Source organism: Polyodon spathula, chromosome 11 (genome assembly GCF_017654505.1).
Source record: "Polyodon spathula isolate WHYD16114869_AA chromosome 11, ASM1765450v1, whole genome shotgun sequence".
Lineage (NCBI taxonomy): Eukaryota > Metazoa > Chordata > Actinopteri > Acipenseriformes > Polyodontidae > Polyodon > Polyodon spathula.
The window spans coordinates 20,798,161-20,819,741 of NC_054544.1; the positions used below are offsets into that span (position 1 = coordinate 20,798,161).

The 21,581-nt window shown below is 36.2% G+C and overlaps 1 protein-coding gene across 4 annotated transcripts in view; it reads right to left on the reverse strand.

The window, feature by feature from the left end:
• Positions 1 to 1,021: 1,021 nt before the first annotated feature.
• LOC121322595 (tensin-1-like) overlaps positions 1,022 to 21,581 on the reverse strand; it is a 287,308-nt gene continuing 266,748 nt past the window's right edge. For all 4 annotated transcript variants that reach the window (XM_041262743.1, XM_041262744.1, XM_041262746.1 and 1 more), the window contains 12 exons: positions 21,366 to 21,513; positions 19,442 to 20,196; positions 19,080 to 19,166; positions 18,714 to 18,845; positions 18,150 to 18,242; positions 16,936 to 17,013; positions 16,090 to 16,161; positions 11,225 to 11,251; positions 9,173 to 9,341; positions 7,944 to 8,012; positions 7,330 to 7,359; positions 1,022 to 5,866 (listed from right to left, as the gene is read on the reverse strand). In XM_041262743.1, coding sequence (XP_041118677.1) covers positions 5,725 to 5,866; positions 7,330 to 7,359; positions 7,944 to 8,012; positions 9,173 to 9,341; positions 11,225 to 11,251; positions 16,090 to 16,161; positions 16,936 to 17,013; positions 18,150 to 18,242; positions 18,714 to 18,845; positions 19,080 to 19,166; positions 19,442 to 20,196; positions 21,366 to 21,513 — 1,802 coding nt within the window. In that variant the 3' untranslated portion in view covers positions 1,022 to 5,724. The remainder of the gene's footprint in view (positions 5,867 to 7,329; positions 7,360 to 7,943; positions 8,013 to 9,172; positions 9,342 to 11,224; positions 11,252 to 16,089; positions 16,162 to 16,935; positions 17,014 to 18,149; positions 18,243 to 18,713; positions 18,846 to 19,079; positions 19,167 to 19,441; positions 20,197 to 21,365; positions 21,514 to 21,581) is intronic.

The following is a 21,581-nucleotide window of genomic DNA, read 5'->3' on the forward strand; positions in this document are numbered from 1 at the left end:
TATTGCTTTTTATTTATTTTGTATTATTATTTTTCAGAACCAATAAAGCCATACAATATAATATGCAAAGTAAAATACACAAGAGTTCTGTACAGCCATGATAGCACATTCACACATTCTGTACCAAAAACAGATATCTCAAACAAGCAGGTACCTCGCAGAGCAAGGGATAGAAAACAGACGCTATCGTCCTATCTATATAAATACAAAAACAGGGTTGTCGTTTTTTCTTTTTTATCAGTAAAGTATAACACTGATTAGCAGGTATGCACAAGGAGACAGTGGCAGCAATGGAAATGCAATACAAAAATAGAAAATAGAATTATTTAAAAACAAAAACAAAAAAGTTTAAACCACTTTGCTGGCACGATTTCATTGTTTTATGAATAAGAACATTTACGAAGGAGAGGAGACCATTTGGCCAATCAGAGTTGTCCAGTTTCTAGTAGCTGATTGATCTCAAAACTTTGTCTAACTTAAATTATCGCAATGATTTGGAATCACAACATAGCTAGTTAATCCATTCCATGATCTTACCACTCTGTGTATAAAGAAGTGTTTCCTACCCTCTGTCCTACTTTAAGTCTCCACTTAATTTTCAACTGTGTTCTCTTGTCCTGAATTCTATGCTGAACTGAAAGTATTGGCTAGGGTTTGATAGTTTCTTTTAAGATTTGAAAGACTTCAATTATTATTATTATTATTATTATTATTATTATTATTATTATTATTATTATTATTATTATTATTATTATTATTATTTGTTTACTTAGCAGACACTTTTATCCAAGGTGACTTACAGAGACTAGGGTGTGTGAACTATGCATCAGCTGCAGAGTCACTTACAACAGCACCTCACCTGAAAGACAGAGTACAAGGAGGTTAAGTGACTTGCTCAAGGTCACAGAGTGAGTCTGTGAGTGAGACGAGATTTGAATCAGGGACCTTCTGGTTACAAGCCTTTTTTTTTTTTTTAAACCACTGGACCGACCACACAAGACGTTCTTCAGAAATCATAAAAATGATGTGTTTGCATGTAAATGGACACTGGTATCTGGGAGAACTCATTGAATCAAGAATTACCAAATCGTTTAGATTGCTGGATTTCAAATCAGCAATACACTGCAATACAAATTCCAGGATGTATTTCGACTACAGTTTCTAACATATGATATCATATCCAGACAATATATGTATCATTTATGTCCTAGAATCTAATAATTCACATAAACACCATTTAATGTATTGTATTTAAGTGAATTTAGTATCATAAAACAAATAAAGACTTATAGTATAAGGAAAATGGAAAATGTTTACATTATTTGGCACACTGGAGTTGATACAATGTATCCTTAAACTACTATCCACGGCTACTTGTCAGTTACACACAGTTTATGTGCAGTACATACTATTTTTATATTGTCTGTAGTTTAAAAAAAGGACGACATTTCAAGAAACATTAAGAAATGCTTAGGCATGCTTGTAGTCTAGTCAAAAAAGTAATCAGGTGAAAGTATTTTATTTGATTGCTTATTGTCTTGGTGTATCTGTTAGTCGATAACTGCTCTTTCGGTTTAGCTACCTCCCCAGCCTTTTAAGTGCATAAAGTTTTTAGTGGGACTGAATTCACCTCATCAGTTGTCTGAAGACAAATTGGAAGTACCATATGTCACCAGTTCTTTCTGAAAGGTGAGGGACGGTACAACATTTTAAAAGCAAGGTAGGATGATAAACAATAATAATAATAATAATAATAATAATAATAATAATAATAATAAAACTTCACCAAAGCTACTCATGTAAACCTGAAATCCATGAACACATAAATAACAAAACAACAACAAGTTTCAAGTAGGGACTTTTGTGAAACCTTGTTAAAGATTATTGAATAAATGTGGCTTTTCTATTATAAACCAACAATATGTATGTTATGTAACTGAAGAAATATTTGTATATACATAGATATTCCAGCAAGGTGGTTTAAGAGAAAGAAAGCATAAGAGGAATTATTTACTAATACCAGGGAGTGTGATTTCACTCTTTCTTTGGCTAGTTTTGAAAAACAGGGCACGCTCTTCGACAACCAGGGGGAGTTCTATTTTAGGACAAGCTGTTGTGGTCCAAAAAATACTCACTTCCAATACAAGTCGGGCTAGAGTAGTTCTTCTAGACCTTATAGGATTTTACTTCAAGAGTGCATTCTGCTGTGTTTGGCTGGTCTGGAGTCTGCAGCACTGCAATAGGTACCAGCTATCTGAGCTCAGGTATGGGCTTCTAACTTTTATACCTGGGTGTCCAAAAAAGAAAATGAGTATGTTGTCCTTCAACATGCTCAGGTGTGCTTATGTATGCTCCTCGTGAAGATCTGGGATAATTGTCCAGTTCAGAATATCTCAAATGTGCTATAGCTGGATGACCCAAAGAGATATTGTTTTGGCAGCACACATAACACATGCCCTTTGGCATGCTTAGATATACTTAGATGTCCGCTGCAGGTGTATTCCTCTGGTTTCTTCCACATCATTGCCAAATGATGTGAATTATATATTATATAATTAAATGCCAAATGATGTGAATTATATAATTATATATAAGTGAGCCGAGGTATCTATGGCAAGCCTGGGTTAGCTTAGAAATTATCAGTTGTCCTCCTGTGACGAAGCAGCCCAGGGATGGGAAAGCTGGGAAAATTAGAGGCTATACTGTAGTTCAACTCTGATATAGACATGTCTCTGCTATCATAATGTACAGAATACAGTAGAATGGTGTTTGCAACATACATTTTATCACAGCAGCTATTACAGACAAAGACACCCCTCTAAATCCTTCTGTTCAGTTACAAGAGTATGCAGTGCAGTACTGTACAGTGAACCATGCTATAAGGCATGTTAGTTCTCTCTCTCTATTGATTGCCAAATGGTAATAGCAGTTTGCAACAGAAGATGGCAGCAAATCTTAAGCCACGCTAACTTTAAAACTCGAATCCAGGACTTTCCAAAGACTATTTGCTTCTTTTGGAAAAGATATTTCAGAAAAAAATGGGAGTCTGGATTCTAATGTAGAAAGTAGATCAATGTCAGGCATCTAGTTACTATTTAAAACAAAACAAAGCAAAAAGTTTTATGAGTATCACATTGGTGTGAATAAAAATATTTTAAAATTGAAGTACTACGAGTCTAAATGTGATATTTAATTCTTTCTGTTTTAGTAGCCAATGCTAGACCTCTTTTTATCAATATAGCGAAGGCACACTGTACACTGTAGCATTTCTTTCTTTGTATGGGTTGGCTGGATTCTAAATGACCTGGCATGCCTCATTCCTGCTTTCGCTCCTTTTTATACAGAAAACTCCCACCAGCAATTCAACCCAAAATCACTCTTCTTAAAAGGCTTCAGGTTCTATGCACTTGACACAATTCTTCATTGAAAGTTTCCTTCTTGTTACTGTACTTTTTTCTTTTTACTCTCTGAAAACAGCTGCTCTTCTCAGCAAGTAAACAAACAGACCAATGTAGAAAATGTGGGATTCAATTCTTTATCCATAAATTCAAAAGCCCAATTAGAAATTGAGCTAAGACTAAATTATATTTATTTGTGTGCTTGAACTATTTTTAAACATGTCAAGTGTAAAAAATCCTGGCCTTCCCTTTAACTTTAATATACATCGGTACATGTTTGTTCCTTATGTTGCCCTTATAACATATTTTACTTTAGTACTGAAACACATACAATGCATATATTCACATAGTTCTAAAAACAGTGATAGATATTTTCCTTTCTTTTCTATCCGTTCTGTGAATTTAACCCTTTATATGCCTGACACAGAAGAATATTATGAAAGAATTAATAAAGGAGTGAAAAAAATATTCATATAGTGACAAGCTTTAACATACATACATTTTACATCTTATATATTTCTTAAATGTTGTTAAAATCTGTCAATTTTGCATTTTTAGCCAAAATATTTGTTTTTAAATGCTTTCTCTTAAGTAGACTATACATGATTTGTATATATCAGTTAAACTAGCGCGACATGGCAAAAAATAAATATTTAGTAAAGTAACTTTTTTTTTTTTTTTATATATATTTGATTAGCTTACTTAACTTTTCGGTATAATATATATTTATAAGGCCATTTCTTGTGCAGTGATAGGAATACATCTCTACTTATATGATGTTGTAGCTATATTTGTATTTGTGTCTAAAGAGAGAAGATGTAACCTTTGACAGGGAAAATGGCTTGTCCTGCAAAACTCACTGAAAAAGTTCCTTCAGTTCTAGTACTTGTGGAAATACAAATAAAAAAGACATTTGATTCAGTAATCTTTCATCTGTTTAACCCGCTTACTCTATGAAATAAAAAAAAAAAAACATCATTCCTACTAAGAGAAATGATGCAAAACCAAATGTTTTCTAATTGTTCTTTTTTTTTTTTCACTGGCTTTCTCAAAAGACATTGATGTGGTCCATCAACTGCTCCAATGCAATAGTCTAGTTTCAAAAAGTGTCCTTGCTCACACAGTGGCTGAAATAAGATTTAGTATACTTTGGCTCTTAAGTCTTCAACTCAGGCTTCTAAGGCATGGGAGTCTTTTTGCAAATAGATCAAAAACTGACAGGGGTTTAACATCGAATTTTATATTCCCTTGATTGTGACTGTTTGTATGGTCAACATTTCTACAAGCAACATTTCATAGTTGGTGTAGGTATATCTAGCAGTTTGTCTAGTTCTAACACTAAATAAGGTCGGTTAACACTAAATACTTGTCTGACTCTGAAGTAAATCATGCTTGTTTTGGCAATAAAAAGGGCACCACTTTGATTTCACTTGCACCTAATTCTGAGTCTTTCTATCTCTTGAAGAACAGTGTGTGTTTAAGCAGGAAAAGTCATTTCAAATATGTGTTCTGTCAGGCACTTACCCTCTTTAGAAAGCAAAGCAAAGCCTAATAACAAGACTACAGCTAAACGCAGTACATTCAGGAGTCCTGTGTCCACAGACATGAGTAATCCACCTCCAACCACTGAAATCTCCATGTTCTGGGATTAACAAATCAATCTAGATTGTAATCCTAGACCTATCATGGCAGTTACCAACCAATATATGGTGTTGCCTCCATCCATTACAGGTTGACTGTATTTAGAGGAGTGACGATAGCTGCAGCCCTTTAAGCATCCACTACCTGTTAACAGAGCCCAGTAACCATTATAAATGACTATACACGTTTTATTTGGTAGACAAAGTGTACATCCATATTATTTTATGTCATCTTCATAAGGATGAGTAGATGCCATTTGTAATTTTCTACACACTGTTAAAGACCAATATCTTCAAATAGAAATCACCATTTGTTAAGGTATGTTTTATATTTTAAAACATGGCAAGTTTCTCTTTGGGGTTTTAAACCAACACCTAGCTTTGATTAATTAATCCAAAAGCTGGTTAGATTTCAGCATCCCATTCACTCAACTTTGCTTTTGTTACTTCCCATCAAAAGGAAGTTCCCTGACCTTTTTCTTTTGATGCGATAAATCGAGATTTTCCCCTACCACTAGCACTGCCTCTATCCCATGATGCACTTTCTCTATCTCCATCTCGGATCAACTCCAAGTCCTTCCAAGAACAATACAAAGGAACACTAGCACAAAATTAAAAAAAAAAATAATAAAAAAAAAAAAAACACCTCCTGACTCATGAAACACAAAATGGCCGACGCTGGTAGCTCATCGTTTCTGGTTGTCGAGCATCACCTTGGAGACAAAGTTGACAATAGCGGTGGCAGGCTGGTCTGGGTCCATCTCTGCAAAGAGATGGCTAACATTATCTGTCGTGCTTCCTTGTTTACGAGCCACGAATCCAAAGAACCTGAAGGGATGTAAAAAAAAAGACAAAGAAATTACCAGCTGTAGTGGTGCTTATGTCTATTATAGTTAATTTCTGCCTCAGAAAAACTAGCTGGGACTCAAATGATAGCATGGCTGGCTGGAATATAGTTTACAGTAGCTAGGTAGACTGATGTGGTTCTTTGAGTTTGAAAGTTGCACAGTTACACAAGACTGTTCATAGAACATTGTGACATGGGCATAGTGGCGCATTAACAACAACAACAACAACAACAACAACAAAAAAAAATATTTGAATTGTCTCTGACTCATATCCTAAGGTGCCATTGCATCCCAAAACAATTTCATTAGTCAAATAAAACAGGAACAGAATGTAATCAGGGCCCCGGGTTGCTCTAATTGCAGAGAGTGTGAAACAGTTGTGGTTTCTAATTAGACCGATCACCAACAGAGCTATATTTATCTAAACCTGCAGTAGAAGAGCATGGGTCTAAGATGTGGGAGATTTGCATTAACATATGCACACAACTTCCAAGTTGAGTTGGTCATAGACTTACATACTGATTTGTTTGTGCAGAATAATACACCTATATTTCAGCACAATTCTTTCACAGGAATACAACAATCCAGACTTGGCAATGATGTGAAAGACACTCATGCACAAAGCTCTGCATTGTAGGGTCCGTACATTTAGACATGTCTATGCTTGATTTTATTGTACTACAACTGAAATTACAAAAGCCTTTGACAAAGACTAATTTAATGGTAAGCGACAGAGTAAATAATCAATAACACATGCTAGGGTGTTCTGAATTGCATGCCCTGCGTATAGTAATATGGCACATGCTGTTCTAAAGCAGGAATAATATCAACTTTTTATTCTTGCGCCAATTACAAAGATAAATCAAGGAACGAGACAGACGTTTAGTGTCAAACAGCAGGTTTTTGCAAATGACAGTTAACTCCACATAAATTGTTAAATATTTTTATCCTGGCACAAATGAATCCCCAGAAAAACAAAAAATGAGCATCGTTTTTCAGATATCTGCTTGGCTTGGCTGAACTCTTGCAGGTTCAAGCTTTGATCACCCTGATTTGAAATATGTACTATTTATACACATTTTATTTTTCAAAAAATTTGAACACTGGCTTTATGAAGTTTTTATAGTTCACATTTTATTTTTTTCAGCAGCTTTTACAGAGTCACTAGATGTTTTTATTTTATGTTGTGCTTTGGTCACACATCCAAGAGCACATGGTAATGAGATCGGCATGTCTCAATGTGTTAGCCTGGTAGAATAGCTGAAATACCTAAATAAATCAGTGTGAGGAACTGCCAGTAAAAAGTCGCTCACTCTTTGATTTGTCTCATAAGACACAACATCTGTAATCAAGACAGGAACAAACCCAAAGCAGGAAGAAAAACTATTACTTAGTTCATTAGTTTAAAAAAGAAATAACAATAAAAACTATAAACAGTCTTACTTTGCTGTGCCACCATCAGCCTTGTTCCATCTAGAAAAAGGGAAGAATTGCACTGATTATTTGTATTCTGTAAAAAAAAAAAAGCATCTATAGAAGGTTGGTTTCACACACTTGCATTAATCTTGGAATAATGAATGTTACCTTAGATAAGCCAAGATTAGTGTTAATAATGGTCTCTGAAACATGGTGTAAACCATTACTTGAATGGCTTTAAGTGAAACTCCTGAATTGATTGTTTCTTGTTTTCTAAACCTTTTCATTTTCACATCAGCAAGGGGCCAGTTCCACTTTGAATTAATGATAAAACAATTGTGGAAATAATAATTTTCACTGGTTACATCCCCAGGCCCATCAATAGCTGAGTTGTCATGCTTTTAAAAATAACAGTAAAAAGAGAGACACTGCTAGCTGTTGGGTTTGTTTTGCCCATATCAGTGTAATAGGGATGAGGCTTGGGGCAAACCAGCGATCATATCTTAACTACAATGCAAAAAAAAACAGACTCGTCTGTTACGGCTCTGAATCACACAACACAGACTCATCAGTACAGACCACAACAAAACTGAGAATTGGTGGAACATTTAAAAATAAAAAGAAGAGACGCTGCTACTTACTTTCTCTCCTGTGGATCCAGGTCACAGAATGTGACTGTGTTTATGGGATAGTGGCGACGGAAGAAAAGCCTGAGAAAAAGTGAAAATAATAAACTTATGTAAGCATACACTGGCAGTATAATGGAAGCCAAATGCCCATACTAACATCAACATAGCTATTCATAGCAAACAATCAACGTGAAGAACATACAAAAAACAAAACAATACTAAACAACACAAAAAAAAAAAACACCAACTACATAGCCGAAGAGACTGGAACATCTAATTTGGTCTTCTAATAGATGTATTGTTCAAAAGACACATTGTAATGTGTTATTTGAATCAAAACCAGAACAACAATTTAATCTCAGCTGTTTTTTTTTTTTTTATTTCAGTTAAATATGTTTTTTAAGGGTTGATGCAGAATTTGAAGTTGTTTTTACTGTAGTTTCAAATGACATTTTCTTCTTTTTTTAATGTTTGCAATCACTTTTTGATAGGTTTGTGTTTATGTGCTTTCGCCTGTCTTTAGGAGCTGCTGTTCAATTCTAGCTGTTTGCCACAGAGATGTGTAACTCACCCTACTGTAGATAAGACAAGCTTCCTTTATATTAGTAAGTGCCAACACCCTCTAATGCACAGCTGTGGGTTGCAAGTAATACAACAATTACAGTAGCTGCTCACTAAATGGTGTGCCATTGTTCCTTGCTCCAGTTGACAATATGGCTCCCAGTTCTGGCCCAACAACCTGAGTAAAACAGAATCTGAGGCGCTGGAGAGCATGCAAAAATGAAATCTAAAAATAAAATTTAATTACTTTAACTACCCTTGTTTTCTGGAATAGGTCAAATTAGTAATGTGAAGTAGCAGATGTACCCGTACAAGAACTTAATCTTCTCTAATGTGTGTTCCCTATTATTCACTACTGTTGCCTCTGCTAACATATATTATGTACCATTTACTATTTCAACTAAAATCAACTGTTAAACTCTTTTAAAAGTTGCATTTCTGAAGTGAGATGAAAAATGACCACTGGTGGACAACGATACCAATGTGTTGAAGGTTATTATAAAGACAGTATCACCAGGGAACACCATTTCAACGTCAAGGTCTGGTGCCTTCCTAGTCTTTGTTCCAGGTTCCAATACGATAAATCACTGAATTGAACCAATGTAACCACCATCCTGGTTTTAATCAGTTGTATTTTGGATTTTGAAGATTGTTATAGCAGTAAAAATACTTATCCTTACTTCCTCTGGTTGTCAGTGAGTGTGATGCCTTGTGTAGATACTTTGAAGTGAACGATGGTGGCATTGGGTGGCGGGTTCGCGGACAGAGTCTGTGAGATCGCCTTGGCAACGGCCTGGGGACCAGTAAGAGATTCCATGTCCACGGAGTTCAAATAGAGAACATTGCATGCTGGAGAAGACATCAGGAAAACAGCAATTATTATCCTGTCCTTCACTGACTCAGGTTAGGGGAACTGCACCTGTCAGTAAGTGCAAACATTTTGGAAGGTTTAGATAAGAATTGGTTTCCTGCTCTTTCAAAACATTAAGTTATTAAAAGGCTGGATTTAGTGCAGTTTGATTTTTTTTGTAAGGAAAATACAACAGTGAAATACATCTAGCAAAACAAAGTAAATAACTTGAAAGTTTGAAAAGGTATATTTTTGTTTTTCTTGCTAGTTTTATAATGTTGTTGTACTCCTTTCAAAAAATAAAAACAAGTGTTACATGTTGTATTTGCTTCTAAAAGTGTGTTAAATCATGTTATTCAGTTTCAGTAACTATTGACCTACAAACCCTTGAGGTACGTTAAGGTCAGAGGTATACTTACTCATAGATTTACACTAAATTATCAGCACAATATTTTTGAAATTTTCCTAGGGGCAACTGCCAAAATAATTAAAACGCTTTACATTTTGAAAGGCTGGTGTAAGTGAAATCTACTGGCACCTCACAGAGAGAGGCAAATTAAGTGGCTTGCCACATTAGTTCAGGTTTGTGGCCCGTACACTGGGCTATGGAGAAGCTTGCATTGATTATCCTTGTGTTATCCTTGCTTCACTATATATGGGACATCAGGGTTTTCAACAAATTTCTATTATCTTTTTGTAGGACTGTAGATAAAGTAGGATAAGTCTACAAATCAAAAGAGATTAGGAAAACCAAAACCTGTGAACCTAGTGGGACTGATAGAAACTGTAATATGTTTGGACATTCTTTCAACATTTTGGCTTTACCATGTCTAGATGTAAAAAGGTTTGTGGCACATCAGTAGAGAGGGGTTTTACAGATAAATTAATTACAGTTAAAAGGTGTTAACCAAGGCTATAAAATAATTGTACTTGTACCGAAGATCTTTTTTTTTTTTGCTTGCTTTAATTTGGGACATGCAAAGTCTCACTTCCTTTTTCCTTATTACTTGCTGTGATATTAAAAAAAAAAAAATAAAAATAAAGTTCTATGGTTTGGCCAAAGGGGCTTGCTTTGGTAGACCTTGAAGTGAGTCTAACACAGGAAGTTAAAGTGAACCAGGAAGCACAGTCTAAAGATATACAATGCCAGAGTAATTCTTGAACAAAATCAGCTTATATTAAAGTAAAATCAAAACAAGCAAAGATGTTTGTCATACAGATTAGTGTGGAAGTGCATGTTGCCAATGCTAATAAGAAAACAAATTTTAAATCCTTGGTTAGCACTCATTTAAATAACATAGAGTTGGTTTGAGGGTCGAATACAGAAATCTTGCAATCCTTATTATAAGCATGTGTCAGCTGATCAGGATCTATCAGTTGGGCTGACATAAAAGCTCATGTATTACAACATTATTATTGTTAAAATTCTGTTAGCACCATATTACGTTCATGGTTAAAAATTACAGCCTTTCAGTGGTCATTTTTATACAAAGTCTGATAGCATTTGTTAAGATAACGGGAATATACACAGTTTCTGCGTGCTTTCTATGAGCACATTTGGAAAGCCGTGTGAATTCTTTAACTAAGTGTGACATGCAGATGAGCTTGCTTGCGTACATTTCCTGCTGCTTTCCTATTTTTTTTTAAAGCATTACAATATTATGCCAATGCAAGTTAGGCAGTAAGATAAATCTTGAAACAAGATGCGAAGCAATGTGGTTTCAGTTCATTGTTAATAACAGACGTTAATAACAGTCAGTTATAGAAAGCAAGTTATAGATACGCATCATGTCTTTCCGATTGCCTACATGAAACATAACTGTTAGGCTTTTGAAAACGTAGACGAGAACAAAGATTCACAGATAAAATATGATTTATTTACCATGGGCAGCAGGAGGCACTCTCTGTCCTACATTTATATCACAATAACAGAATGGGGAAAAAAAAAAACAAAAACAAAAAAAAACAAACATGTATTAATGGATGTCTAAATGATGAAAATAGTTTTCTGACAAAAAAACAAAACAAACAAACAAAAAAAACTAGCACAAATAGCCACCATGGTAACAAGGAAATCATAAATAACTACAGTATACTATTGCTTTTATATGTAAATAACCACATGCCACATGTGCTTTGATCTGACTAATTCAAACATTCAGTTCTAAAATCTTGTTTATAATTGTTGTCCCTTTAGGATGCAATTTTAAATTATTAAAATGCACCTTTTATTTCCTAATATGCCTTTTTGCTTTGTTCTGACCACTGCTGTACATTGATGTTTATTTATTTTTTTCACAGGAACATCTGATTAAATGGCAGTTTGTTGACACTTCGTTTCCACATTCATTTAAGTGGATTACACCATCATCAGAGGTTGCATTATAAGCAAGTTGCTGTGGTTGCTACACTGGGTGACTTTGGCAGAGATTAATTGGCGGTGAACAATTACATTTTTTTCATTGTAGAGATATCAGAAAAGTCTAGTGAACACATTTAAAATCTTTGTAAATGACACATATGTAATTTTATTTGAAAATAAATCAATTACCATGTTAGGCCACATTTCTATTTACAAAATCCTTTGTACATGTATTTTATTTGCACTTTTTGGTTACATAAGGATTCTGAATTTGTCTGTACTCAACAGTGTACTGCTGTACCCAGTTAAAATGGTCCATACTTTTCAGTGTGCCATAATGATAATGTATGCATTTAGGTCAGAAATGATGCTATCTGTAATTACCCCTCATCCTTTCTTTGTACTCTTAAATTACATTTATTTTTATATTACACGCCTTTATCCTTGGATATTTAACTTAAATGAAGTGTCATTTTCAACAATAATAAATTGAAGTGAAAAATCCCGACCAGTCCCTTATTAAATAACTATTTAGTTCAGAAGTACACTGCTTTAGTGTGTGTGTGTGTGTGTGTGTGTGTGTGTGTGTATATATATATATATATATATATATATATATATATATATATATATATATATATATATATACAGCTCTGGAAAAAATTAAGAGACCACTGCGAAATTATCAGTTTCTCTGGTTTTACTATTTATAGGTATGTGTTTGGGTAAAATGAACATTTTTGTTCTATTCTATAAATTACTGACAACATTTCTCCCAAATTCCAAATAAAAATATTGTCATTTAGAGCATTTATTTTCAGAAAATGACAACTGGTCAAAATAACAAGCAAGTTTTCTTCCAGGACAACCTTGGCTTGATTCATGCCAAAGCTGCCCGATTCCAGCCTTGCTGAAGCACCCCCAGATCATCACCGATCCTCCACCACATTTCACAGTGGGTGCAAGACATTGTAGCTTGTAGGCTTCACCAGGTCTCCGTCTAACCATTAGATGACCAGGTGTTGGGCAAAGCTGAAAATTGGAGCAAGGCTGGAATCGGGCAGATTTGTCTTTGTGAAGGGCGTATGAATCAAGCCAAGTACAAGGTTGTCCTGGAATAAAACTTGTTTCCTTCTGCTCTGACAATGTTCCCCAAGATTCAGACAAGATTCAGAACTGGGCAGACACATGGCAAATGACATTTAATAGAGAAAAGTGTAAGGTACTGCACGCAGGAAATAAAAATGTACATTATAAATATCATATGGGAGATATTGAAATTGGAGAAGGAATCTATGAAAAAGACCTAGGAGTTTTTGTTGACTCAGAAATGTCTTCATCTAGACAATGTGGGGAAGCTATAAAAAAGGCTAACAAGATGCTCGGATACATTGTGAAAAGTGTTGAATTTAAATCAAGGGAAGTAATGTTAAAACTGTACAATGCACTTGTAAGACCTCATCTTGAATATTGTGTGCAGTTCTGGTCACCTCGCTATAAAAAAGATATTGCTGCTCTAGAAAGAGTGCAAAGAAGAGCGACCAGAATTATTCCGGGCTTAAAAGGCATGTCATATGCAGACAGGCTAAAATAATTGAATCTGTTCAGTCTTGAACAAAGAACACTACGTGGCGACCTAATTCAAGCATTCAAAATTGTAAAAAGTATTGACAGTGTCGACCCAAGGGACTTTTTCAGCCTGAAAAAAGAAACAAGGACCAGGGGTCACAAATGGAGTTTAGAAAAAGGGGCATTCAGAACTGAAAATAGGAGACACTTTTTTACACAGAGAATTGTGAGGGTCTGGAATCAACTCCCCAGTAATGTTGTTGAAGCTGACACCCTGGGATCCTTCAAGAAGCTGCTTGATGAGATTTTGGGATCAATAAGCTACTAACAACCAAACGAGCAAGATGGGCCGAATGGCCTCCTCTCGTTTGTAAACTTTCTTATGTTCTTATGTTCTAACTCTGAGGATTGTTTTTTCCAGCAGGACAATGCTCCATGCCACACAGCCAAGTCAATCAAGGTGTGGATGGAGGACCACCAGATCAAGACCCTGTCATGGCAAGACCAATCTCCAGACCTGAACCCCATTGAAAACCTCTGGAATGTAATCAAGAGGAAGATCGATGATCACAAGCCATCAAACAAAGCCGAGCTGCTTGAATTTTTGCGCCAGGAGTGGCATAAAGTCACCCAACATCAATGTGAAAGACTGGTGGAGAGCATGCCAAGATGTATGAAAGCTGTGCTTGAAAATCAGGGTTATTCCACCAAATATTGATTTCTGAACTCTTCCTAAGTTAAAACATTAGAAACATTACAAAAATGAATCTTAACTTATTTTCTTTGCATTATTCGAGGTCTGACAACACAGCATCTTTTTTGTTATTTTGACCAGTTGTCATTTTCTGCAAATAAATGCTCTAAATGACAATATTTTTATTTGGAATTTGGGAGAAATGTTGTCAGTAGTTTATAGAATAAAACAAAAATGTTCATTTTACCCAAACACATACCTATAAATAGTAAAACCAGAGAAACTGATAATTTTGCAGTGGTCTCTTAATTTTTTCCAGAGCTGTATATATACTGCTATTCAAAAGTCTTAGACATGTTGCATTTTTCTACTCTGATGCATTATGAGCACCGATAATTTACTCAAAGCCTCCCTTAGTGTTTTCTACTATTATAACAACCTTGACTTGCATAAAGAAGGAAAAACATTGAGTGAAATAGCTCGCTCACTTGATTTTCAAGGTGTGGTATCCGAAGCATAATCAACAAGTACAGAGAAACATCATCTCTAATTTAGAAACCCAGGACTGGAAAACCCAAAAAGCTGTCTAACAAGGATGAGCAATACTTGAAGATAATATCCTTAAGGACTAGAAAGAAGACAAGCATTGAATTGACAACAGAACTGGTAGAAGCCACTGGTGTCATTGTCCATCAAATCAACAGTACGAAGGTCACTCTTGAAATCAGGACTTAAAGGATGTATTGCAGTAAGAATCCTCTGTTAAGAAAATGGGAACAAGACTTAAAGGCTCAAATATGCACACGGACACAGAAATTTGACTATGGAGCAATGGTCAAAAGTGCTTTGGACTGTTGATGATAGAGGGACAACAACACATGTGTCTTCTTTCTATTTCTTAAGGATATTATCTTCAAGTAATTATATTCAAATCAAGTGGTGCAAGCTATTTCACTCAATGTTTTTGCTTCTTTATGCAAGTCAAGGTTGCTATAATAGTAGAAAACACTAGTGGAGGCTTTGAGTAAATTATTGATGTTCATAATGCATCAGAGTAGAAAAATGCAACATGTCTAAGACTTATGCACAGCAGTGTATATTATTCATAGTTTCATAATAATGTGCATTACTTTTCCATTACGGACAAAAAAAAAAAAATCTGAATATGTTTCAGGAATTCTGTCTGTGAATCTTTTTATTCATCAACATTTTCTTAAAGTGAAATCTACTGTGCAGCCTAGTACCCCAATAAAGTGTTAAGAGAAGGTTAACATCACAGTAAGAAAGTGCATATACTGTACCGTATATCTTTTTCTCATTCTGTTGTAGTACATGTGACAAAACTACATATTCGCAAGCAAAAAAATGTAACCAATAATTTGTACAAAAAGTTATAATTTCTAAATATGCAGAATGAACTGAGGTTCCTAAAGTAAACTGTACATGTAATCATTTCAATTCATAATAAATAAAAATTAATATATAAAATGTGTTTCTTTGAAAACGCCACATATGAGACCGCCATAGAAAATGAAAGTACATGACAGGTAAGATTTATGAAGTTACAATTTATTTACAAGACCTTCACCAAGATGGCAGCATGGTCCACATTTAAACCGGTTGACTAAACCCCTAAAATTATCGCCCAAAAAAATTGTAGAAAATTACGTAACCCCTTTAGCCCCTGGGTTAACAAATCTGGACATACAATTATGTGTTAGATTTTAAAATGACTGTTATAATGTATAGTGTTGAATAGTTATTTGAAATAATAAATGTATTTTTATTTTAAAAACATATTGTAACTGCAGGTGATACCATGTGTGCATTAACTTACACAATAATTACTGCCACCCAATTTCAGAATATATCTGTCTTAAATTAAGGTCAACAGATTGATGTTTGTGTTGCTGAATCTGCTTTATTAGCATATTATACTTCTATTTTAAACAGTGGAGCAGTCATTATAATGACAGTATGCCCTCTAAAGCCAATAGTGCTTAAGAATCTTAAAACTCATGGTGGTTTCAATTATCCTAATGCAACCTAGTTCCTACACACACACACACACTTGGCATTGGTTGTAATAAACTGGAAGCAAGCCTGCTTGATTCTCCCTTACCTGCTCCCTGCTTGAGAAGTTCTGAGGCCAAATTTGAGGGCGTTGATGTTTCTGGGGTGTCATCATTAGGATCTTAAGCCAAGATGAATACATTAGTTTCCAGAAATCGAACAAGGTTGTGACAGGTTGCCCATGACAGTACTGTGCCTTAGAGAGGATTACAGCTAAAATCTTGGTTTTGATCACTAGCAAAATAGATTGGAATCTGGATTGCATTGTACAACACCAGGAACTTGTATTAAAAATGTGGTAACTTGTTATTTCAGTGGGCAATCTAATCACTGGACCTTCATTCATTCTGACAGATATATGTTGGTTCTTTTCTTTTTCATAGGTATTATAGTTAACCATAGATTTAAATTTCAATAATTGCTGACCTAATCACTAAATGGTCAAAATATAAAAAAGAAAAAAATATTAAAACAATACACACACCTGTAGCAACACAAGAGATACAATAATACAATAAAAAAGGTCCTTATATACCCTTTAACATATTTTGCAATTTCTACTACTGCCTTTATAAATGTTTACCAAAGTATAGCAAAGTCTAAAACTACACACTTTACAAAGCATTGTAAAGTACAGATAAGCACAGTAAAACACAGTGCTGTATGGTAAAGCATATTAAAAAAAAAACATGACAAACCATGGTGATGTAAGGTAAATCCATAGCATAACCCTGGGAAAGGCTTGGGAAAAATTCAAAATTACCAAGCAAATTTACTGTGGTAAACTGTTACAAAGGTAATCTTGAATCTTTGCACTGTATCCATCTAAGAGCCCAACTGAAGATGCCAATCTCAAAAGATGTTGGTGTGGTTCACAGCTTAGAGTGCGTCTCACCTTGTGCTGGGATAACAAGCTTGCAAGGCAGAGCCAATGGTGTGATGGAGTGCTGATACACCAATGCAGACAGGCACCCTAGAGACACAGAAAGAAACAGCCTCAACCCATTGAAAACCAAGGTCCAACATCAGGCGCAATGTTGCAGTGAGTGTCTGTAAGAGCTATAAAGACAATGGGTTCCACAGGGCTCCTTGTCTACCCCCATTACAATTACATTGATCTTGGCCAACATTTGTTTCTGGGAAGCCATTTTTGGCTGGATTTAGTTGATATTGAAAGTTTTGGCCTGCTGTTTTTAAAGTGTATTTTGTTTTAGGCCTTGGTTCCTGCCAAAATGCTGACAGATTATTATGTAAAGTAAATAGTGGGTATTTTAAATTAGACCACTGCAGAAAAGACTTAAAAAAAAGCATAACTAAAAACAATACAATTAAAATGACTTCAACACCCCCTATTTATGTTATGAGATATTCACTTCCAATAATAATAAACAGCAGCTCCTGCAATGGCTGCCAAAACATGATGTTTTGAAAGTACAGTCACGGACCCACTCGGAAGGGATTTTATGCTACCCTGTGGACATCTGCTTGTATAGAAGTATATACAGTTAGTTTCTATGAAAACACTTTTCAAAATGTCTGCTCTAGTGCACTGGGATCTGTCCTCTAAATCACTGCAGGAAGTGATAAAAATAACCAAAAACATAACAACAAGTGCTCTGCTTTTCTTTTCTGTACCACATCATGAATTGTTATTGCTGTTTTACCTGTTTGAGAATGTGGGCAATAATCCTTACACTATTAGTGCACTAGAGCGGCCATTTTGAAAAGAGCTTTGAAACAGACTTTACAATTCTGACTGGTATTTCTTCTCTACTGCACGAAACAACAATTACAATTTTATAGTGACAAGCTAGATTACTCCAAATTAGCATGTTTTTTTCAGACAAACCGCAACTAATACATCACCAAAAAAATAAATGAGCATGCCAGACATTTCTTTTAAGGGTTTGTAAACCCTCTTAAGTAATTCTTATTCATTTTACAATAATTGCATTTTCATTGTGTCTCTTACTGTTGTGCAGTTCAACTTTTCATTTGAATACATTGTAATACAATTCCTTCACAAAGTCTCTGAATGTATTGCTCTATCCTTCATGTGTTAGTAGTACGCAGAACCCTAGATTTGACAGCCTGTATATCCATACTCACCAAAGTAAGGTTCATTCTGGCACCCTTTAAGCTTCACCCCCTTGGGGCTTGTCTCTATCAGAAAGTGTCTCACCAGCTCAGTGGTTATGTCACCTGCAACAGGAGAGAATAGGACTTAATTTGCGTAACCAAGAAAGGTTTACAAATTTAGCTAACTGCAACCACCATTCATAATTTGACAGATCCCCTTCCCTCTGGGGTGATTCACCTGAGCCCCTGACATATAAACCGACCCTACAATGATGTTTAAATATGTATTGCATATAGCTAAAGTTATTTTCCCATCTCTGTGGATAATAGGGCATTGTATAGCAAAAAAAAAATATATATATATATATATATATATATATATATATATATATATATATATATATATATATATATATATATATATATATATATATTGTGAGGTCACGTATGACCAGCTTTACTATGGGACCTCACACTAAAATGTCGCTGTGTTAATGTGCTATTTGGCTTGATGTTGTAATGTGCGAGGGAGGATCCGGCTACGGGAAGTCATGTGCTGGAGCAGCGTGCATTGTGCTGGCTGGGATACAATACCTTTCTTGTTTTGCTGCACTACGGTGGGGGGTGGAGACGCTACCTTCATGGCCAGACCATAGGCACCCCTGAACGAGTGGCTGTCTCGGATCACAAAGGCTCCTGGCTCCCGATCGCGCAGCAGGCCGATTGCTGTCAGTGAGGAGACAAGGGAAAGAAGATGAAAAATGAAAAAAAAGGCAGCTAAGCATGTGTTTTAAGTTATATTAAACATTAAATAGAGCATTGTTTATTTCTTAAGTTTCCAGGAACACTATTTCCACTGTATTAAATAGTATAAATAAAAGATCAAGGTTTTAGAAGGTGTACATTTGGTAGGCCACATTGCCCTGGCAGTGTGTAGCATCTGAAACTCTTATAACTCACCTTGCTCCCGAGAAATTTCAGGCTTATACCAGAACTTAGACGTATCCTGCACAAACTTCACATTGGCCCTGGTCTCCGGGCTTCCATCTGTATAGAGTTGACAATAAAAGCAAATGTTTAAAGACGAATAGGCTAGTGCTGTAAACTTTTATTTTTTTTACAGTCTGCTCTATTGACCTGCCTGTTAACATCCTAGAGCCATGCATTCATTTTTGTTAAATTTGGGAAAGAATAAGTGTTATCATTCTAATAGTCTTCGGGGGGGGTGGGGAGGGGGGGATTATGACACAAAATTGAATTAGATATGCTATAACTGAAGTCTACATCAGCAATTTGACATTCACTCCAACCATGGTCCTTACCATACATAGTGAGCTTGGAGAAGTCTGGCAACGTATGGGAAAATGCTGCGCTAGGCGTGCTGCCCCCACTGGAAACTGGAGAGGACATCTTTCCATTCAGAGTGCCGTAAGATAACGCACCATTGGGGCGCTCCCCACTGGACATGCGTCTCTTCTCTGGGAGCAGAGGGGCTGGGCTGCCCTGGCGGAGCCCCGTGCTCTCTGTGTAGCCAGCTGTGGTGATGGGGAAGGTTGGTGTTGAGGGGGGATGGTATCCGGACGAGCTGCTTTGCCGTGACAGTGTGCCATGCCTCTCGTCTGGACTGGAATACCCGCACACAACGTGTCTCTCCAGACTTGGGCTTCCTGGGGTAATTTGTGTCACCATGGGATGCCTGCCAAGTATGGGACTGTTTGGAGTGCCAGGTTCACTACTGTTTGCAGTGACTATGTTGCGTCCCATAGCTGGGCTCCCTTGGTTGACCATCCTTCTTGCCAGGGCTGGGCTTGGAGGCGTGTTCGTGGCCACTGTTCGGTGGAGGGTGTGGGGGCTTCCAGGCACATTGTGGACACCCATTACACTAACTTGAGGACCCTCAGGCTGGTAGGGGCTATAGTCAGGACCAACGTAACTGCCTGGCATGCCGCCCGTTCCTGGGTAGGAGGGAGTTGGCGTGCGGTAGGTGCTCTCTGATCCCTGCGAGCGGAAACTTGAGTCAACTATTGGGTGTGTGGGGGTGCCCATTTGGACACTGCTGTCAGCAGAAGGATAACTGCTGTTAGAGAAAGACAAAGAGTCAAATACAAATCTCAGTGTTAAAACAGCACTAATGATTGTAAACCTATATATAAATCATTGAGTTCCTGCAGACCAACTAAACATATAATTCAAGAAGATTCAAGAAAACTATTCAATGGAACAAGCTATTTTTCAAAGCAGCGGTGATCGAAAAGAATATAATTTAGTATGTAACTTAAACATTTGAAAGTCTTTAACTTAAATTTCCTTCTTGCATGCATTTAGGATTAAAGAACTGGTCAACTAAGAAGTAATATCATATGAAAAATGGTGGTCTAAAAACTGGACAGTGGTACATTTAAGTGCAGCCTCTCTGTAAAGTTGTTTTACTGTATATTAACTGCAGTTTTGTTTTGTTTTTACAATCAATTTGCAGTTAAAGTATTTGAAGATTGATATAGGTATCTCTGAGCTTCAGACCACTGATTTACATTCATTTGTAGGCAGTTTTTTTTATGATTTAGTGTGAAGATGTTTTATGATGTCTACTGGATACTTGAATGATAAGATGTATTAAAAAAAGGTGATGTCTGCCAGGAGACTCTCCAGAAACTGAGACACTGTCTCGCTGTGCACCTTTCCAGGGGAAATAAATAAACTGCATCCACTGTTGACTTGGGCGAGCGTGACAGCTGTTTTTCAAATTGAAGTCCATAGTCAATAGGGTGCAGTAAACGTGACTTGGACTAGTGTTTTAAATAAAAGCTTTCGATATGTCCATAGCCTTAGAGGGCTGACAAACAGCAGTTGAAGATCAGAAGAAGTATAATAAATGAAAACAGAGGGGAGTAAGGCTGGACTAAAACTTGGCTTTGGCTGCACTATATGATACAAACATTATAAAAAAGACAATGCAATCCGTGTCTGCTTATTACATTTTCCCTGGTTTAGTCTTCTGTACACTTTAGCTCAACACTGTATTAAACTTTACATTACATTTCCTTTACATTGAGAAATTGATTTTCAATGTATTTTGCTCATATATGGACCCAATCTTTTCTCCTAAATTAAAACAAAAATAGTATAATATTGGGCCCAATTTACAAAGTTTGTTTTTTTCTATTCATTTAAACATTATTTAAGTGAAACAAACTCAATAGATAGTCACAGCACTAGCTTAGTGACCTCAAGAAGCCTGGAGCTCACCATTCAATGCTGTGGATGGGGCTACTGTGGGACAGGGGGGAGGTGAAGGCATGGGAGGGGGCTGCATGCCTCCCAGGACTGTAGCTCTGCTGGCCACCTCCTCCCCCTGCGGCAGTCCGGGCGACAGACTCTACGTAACTCCTGGGTTCTGTGAAAACACAACATAGAATTCAAGGTACAATAGAGAAATCAGTTACCACACCCATTTCACAATGG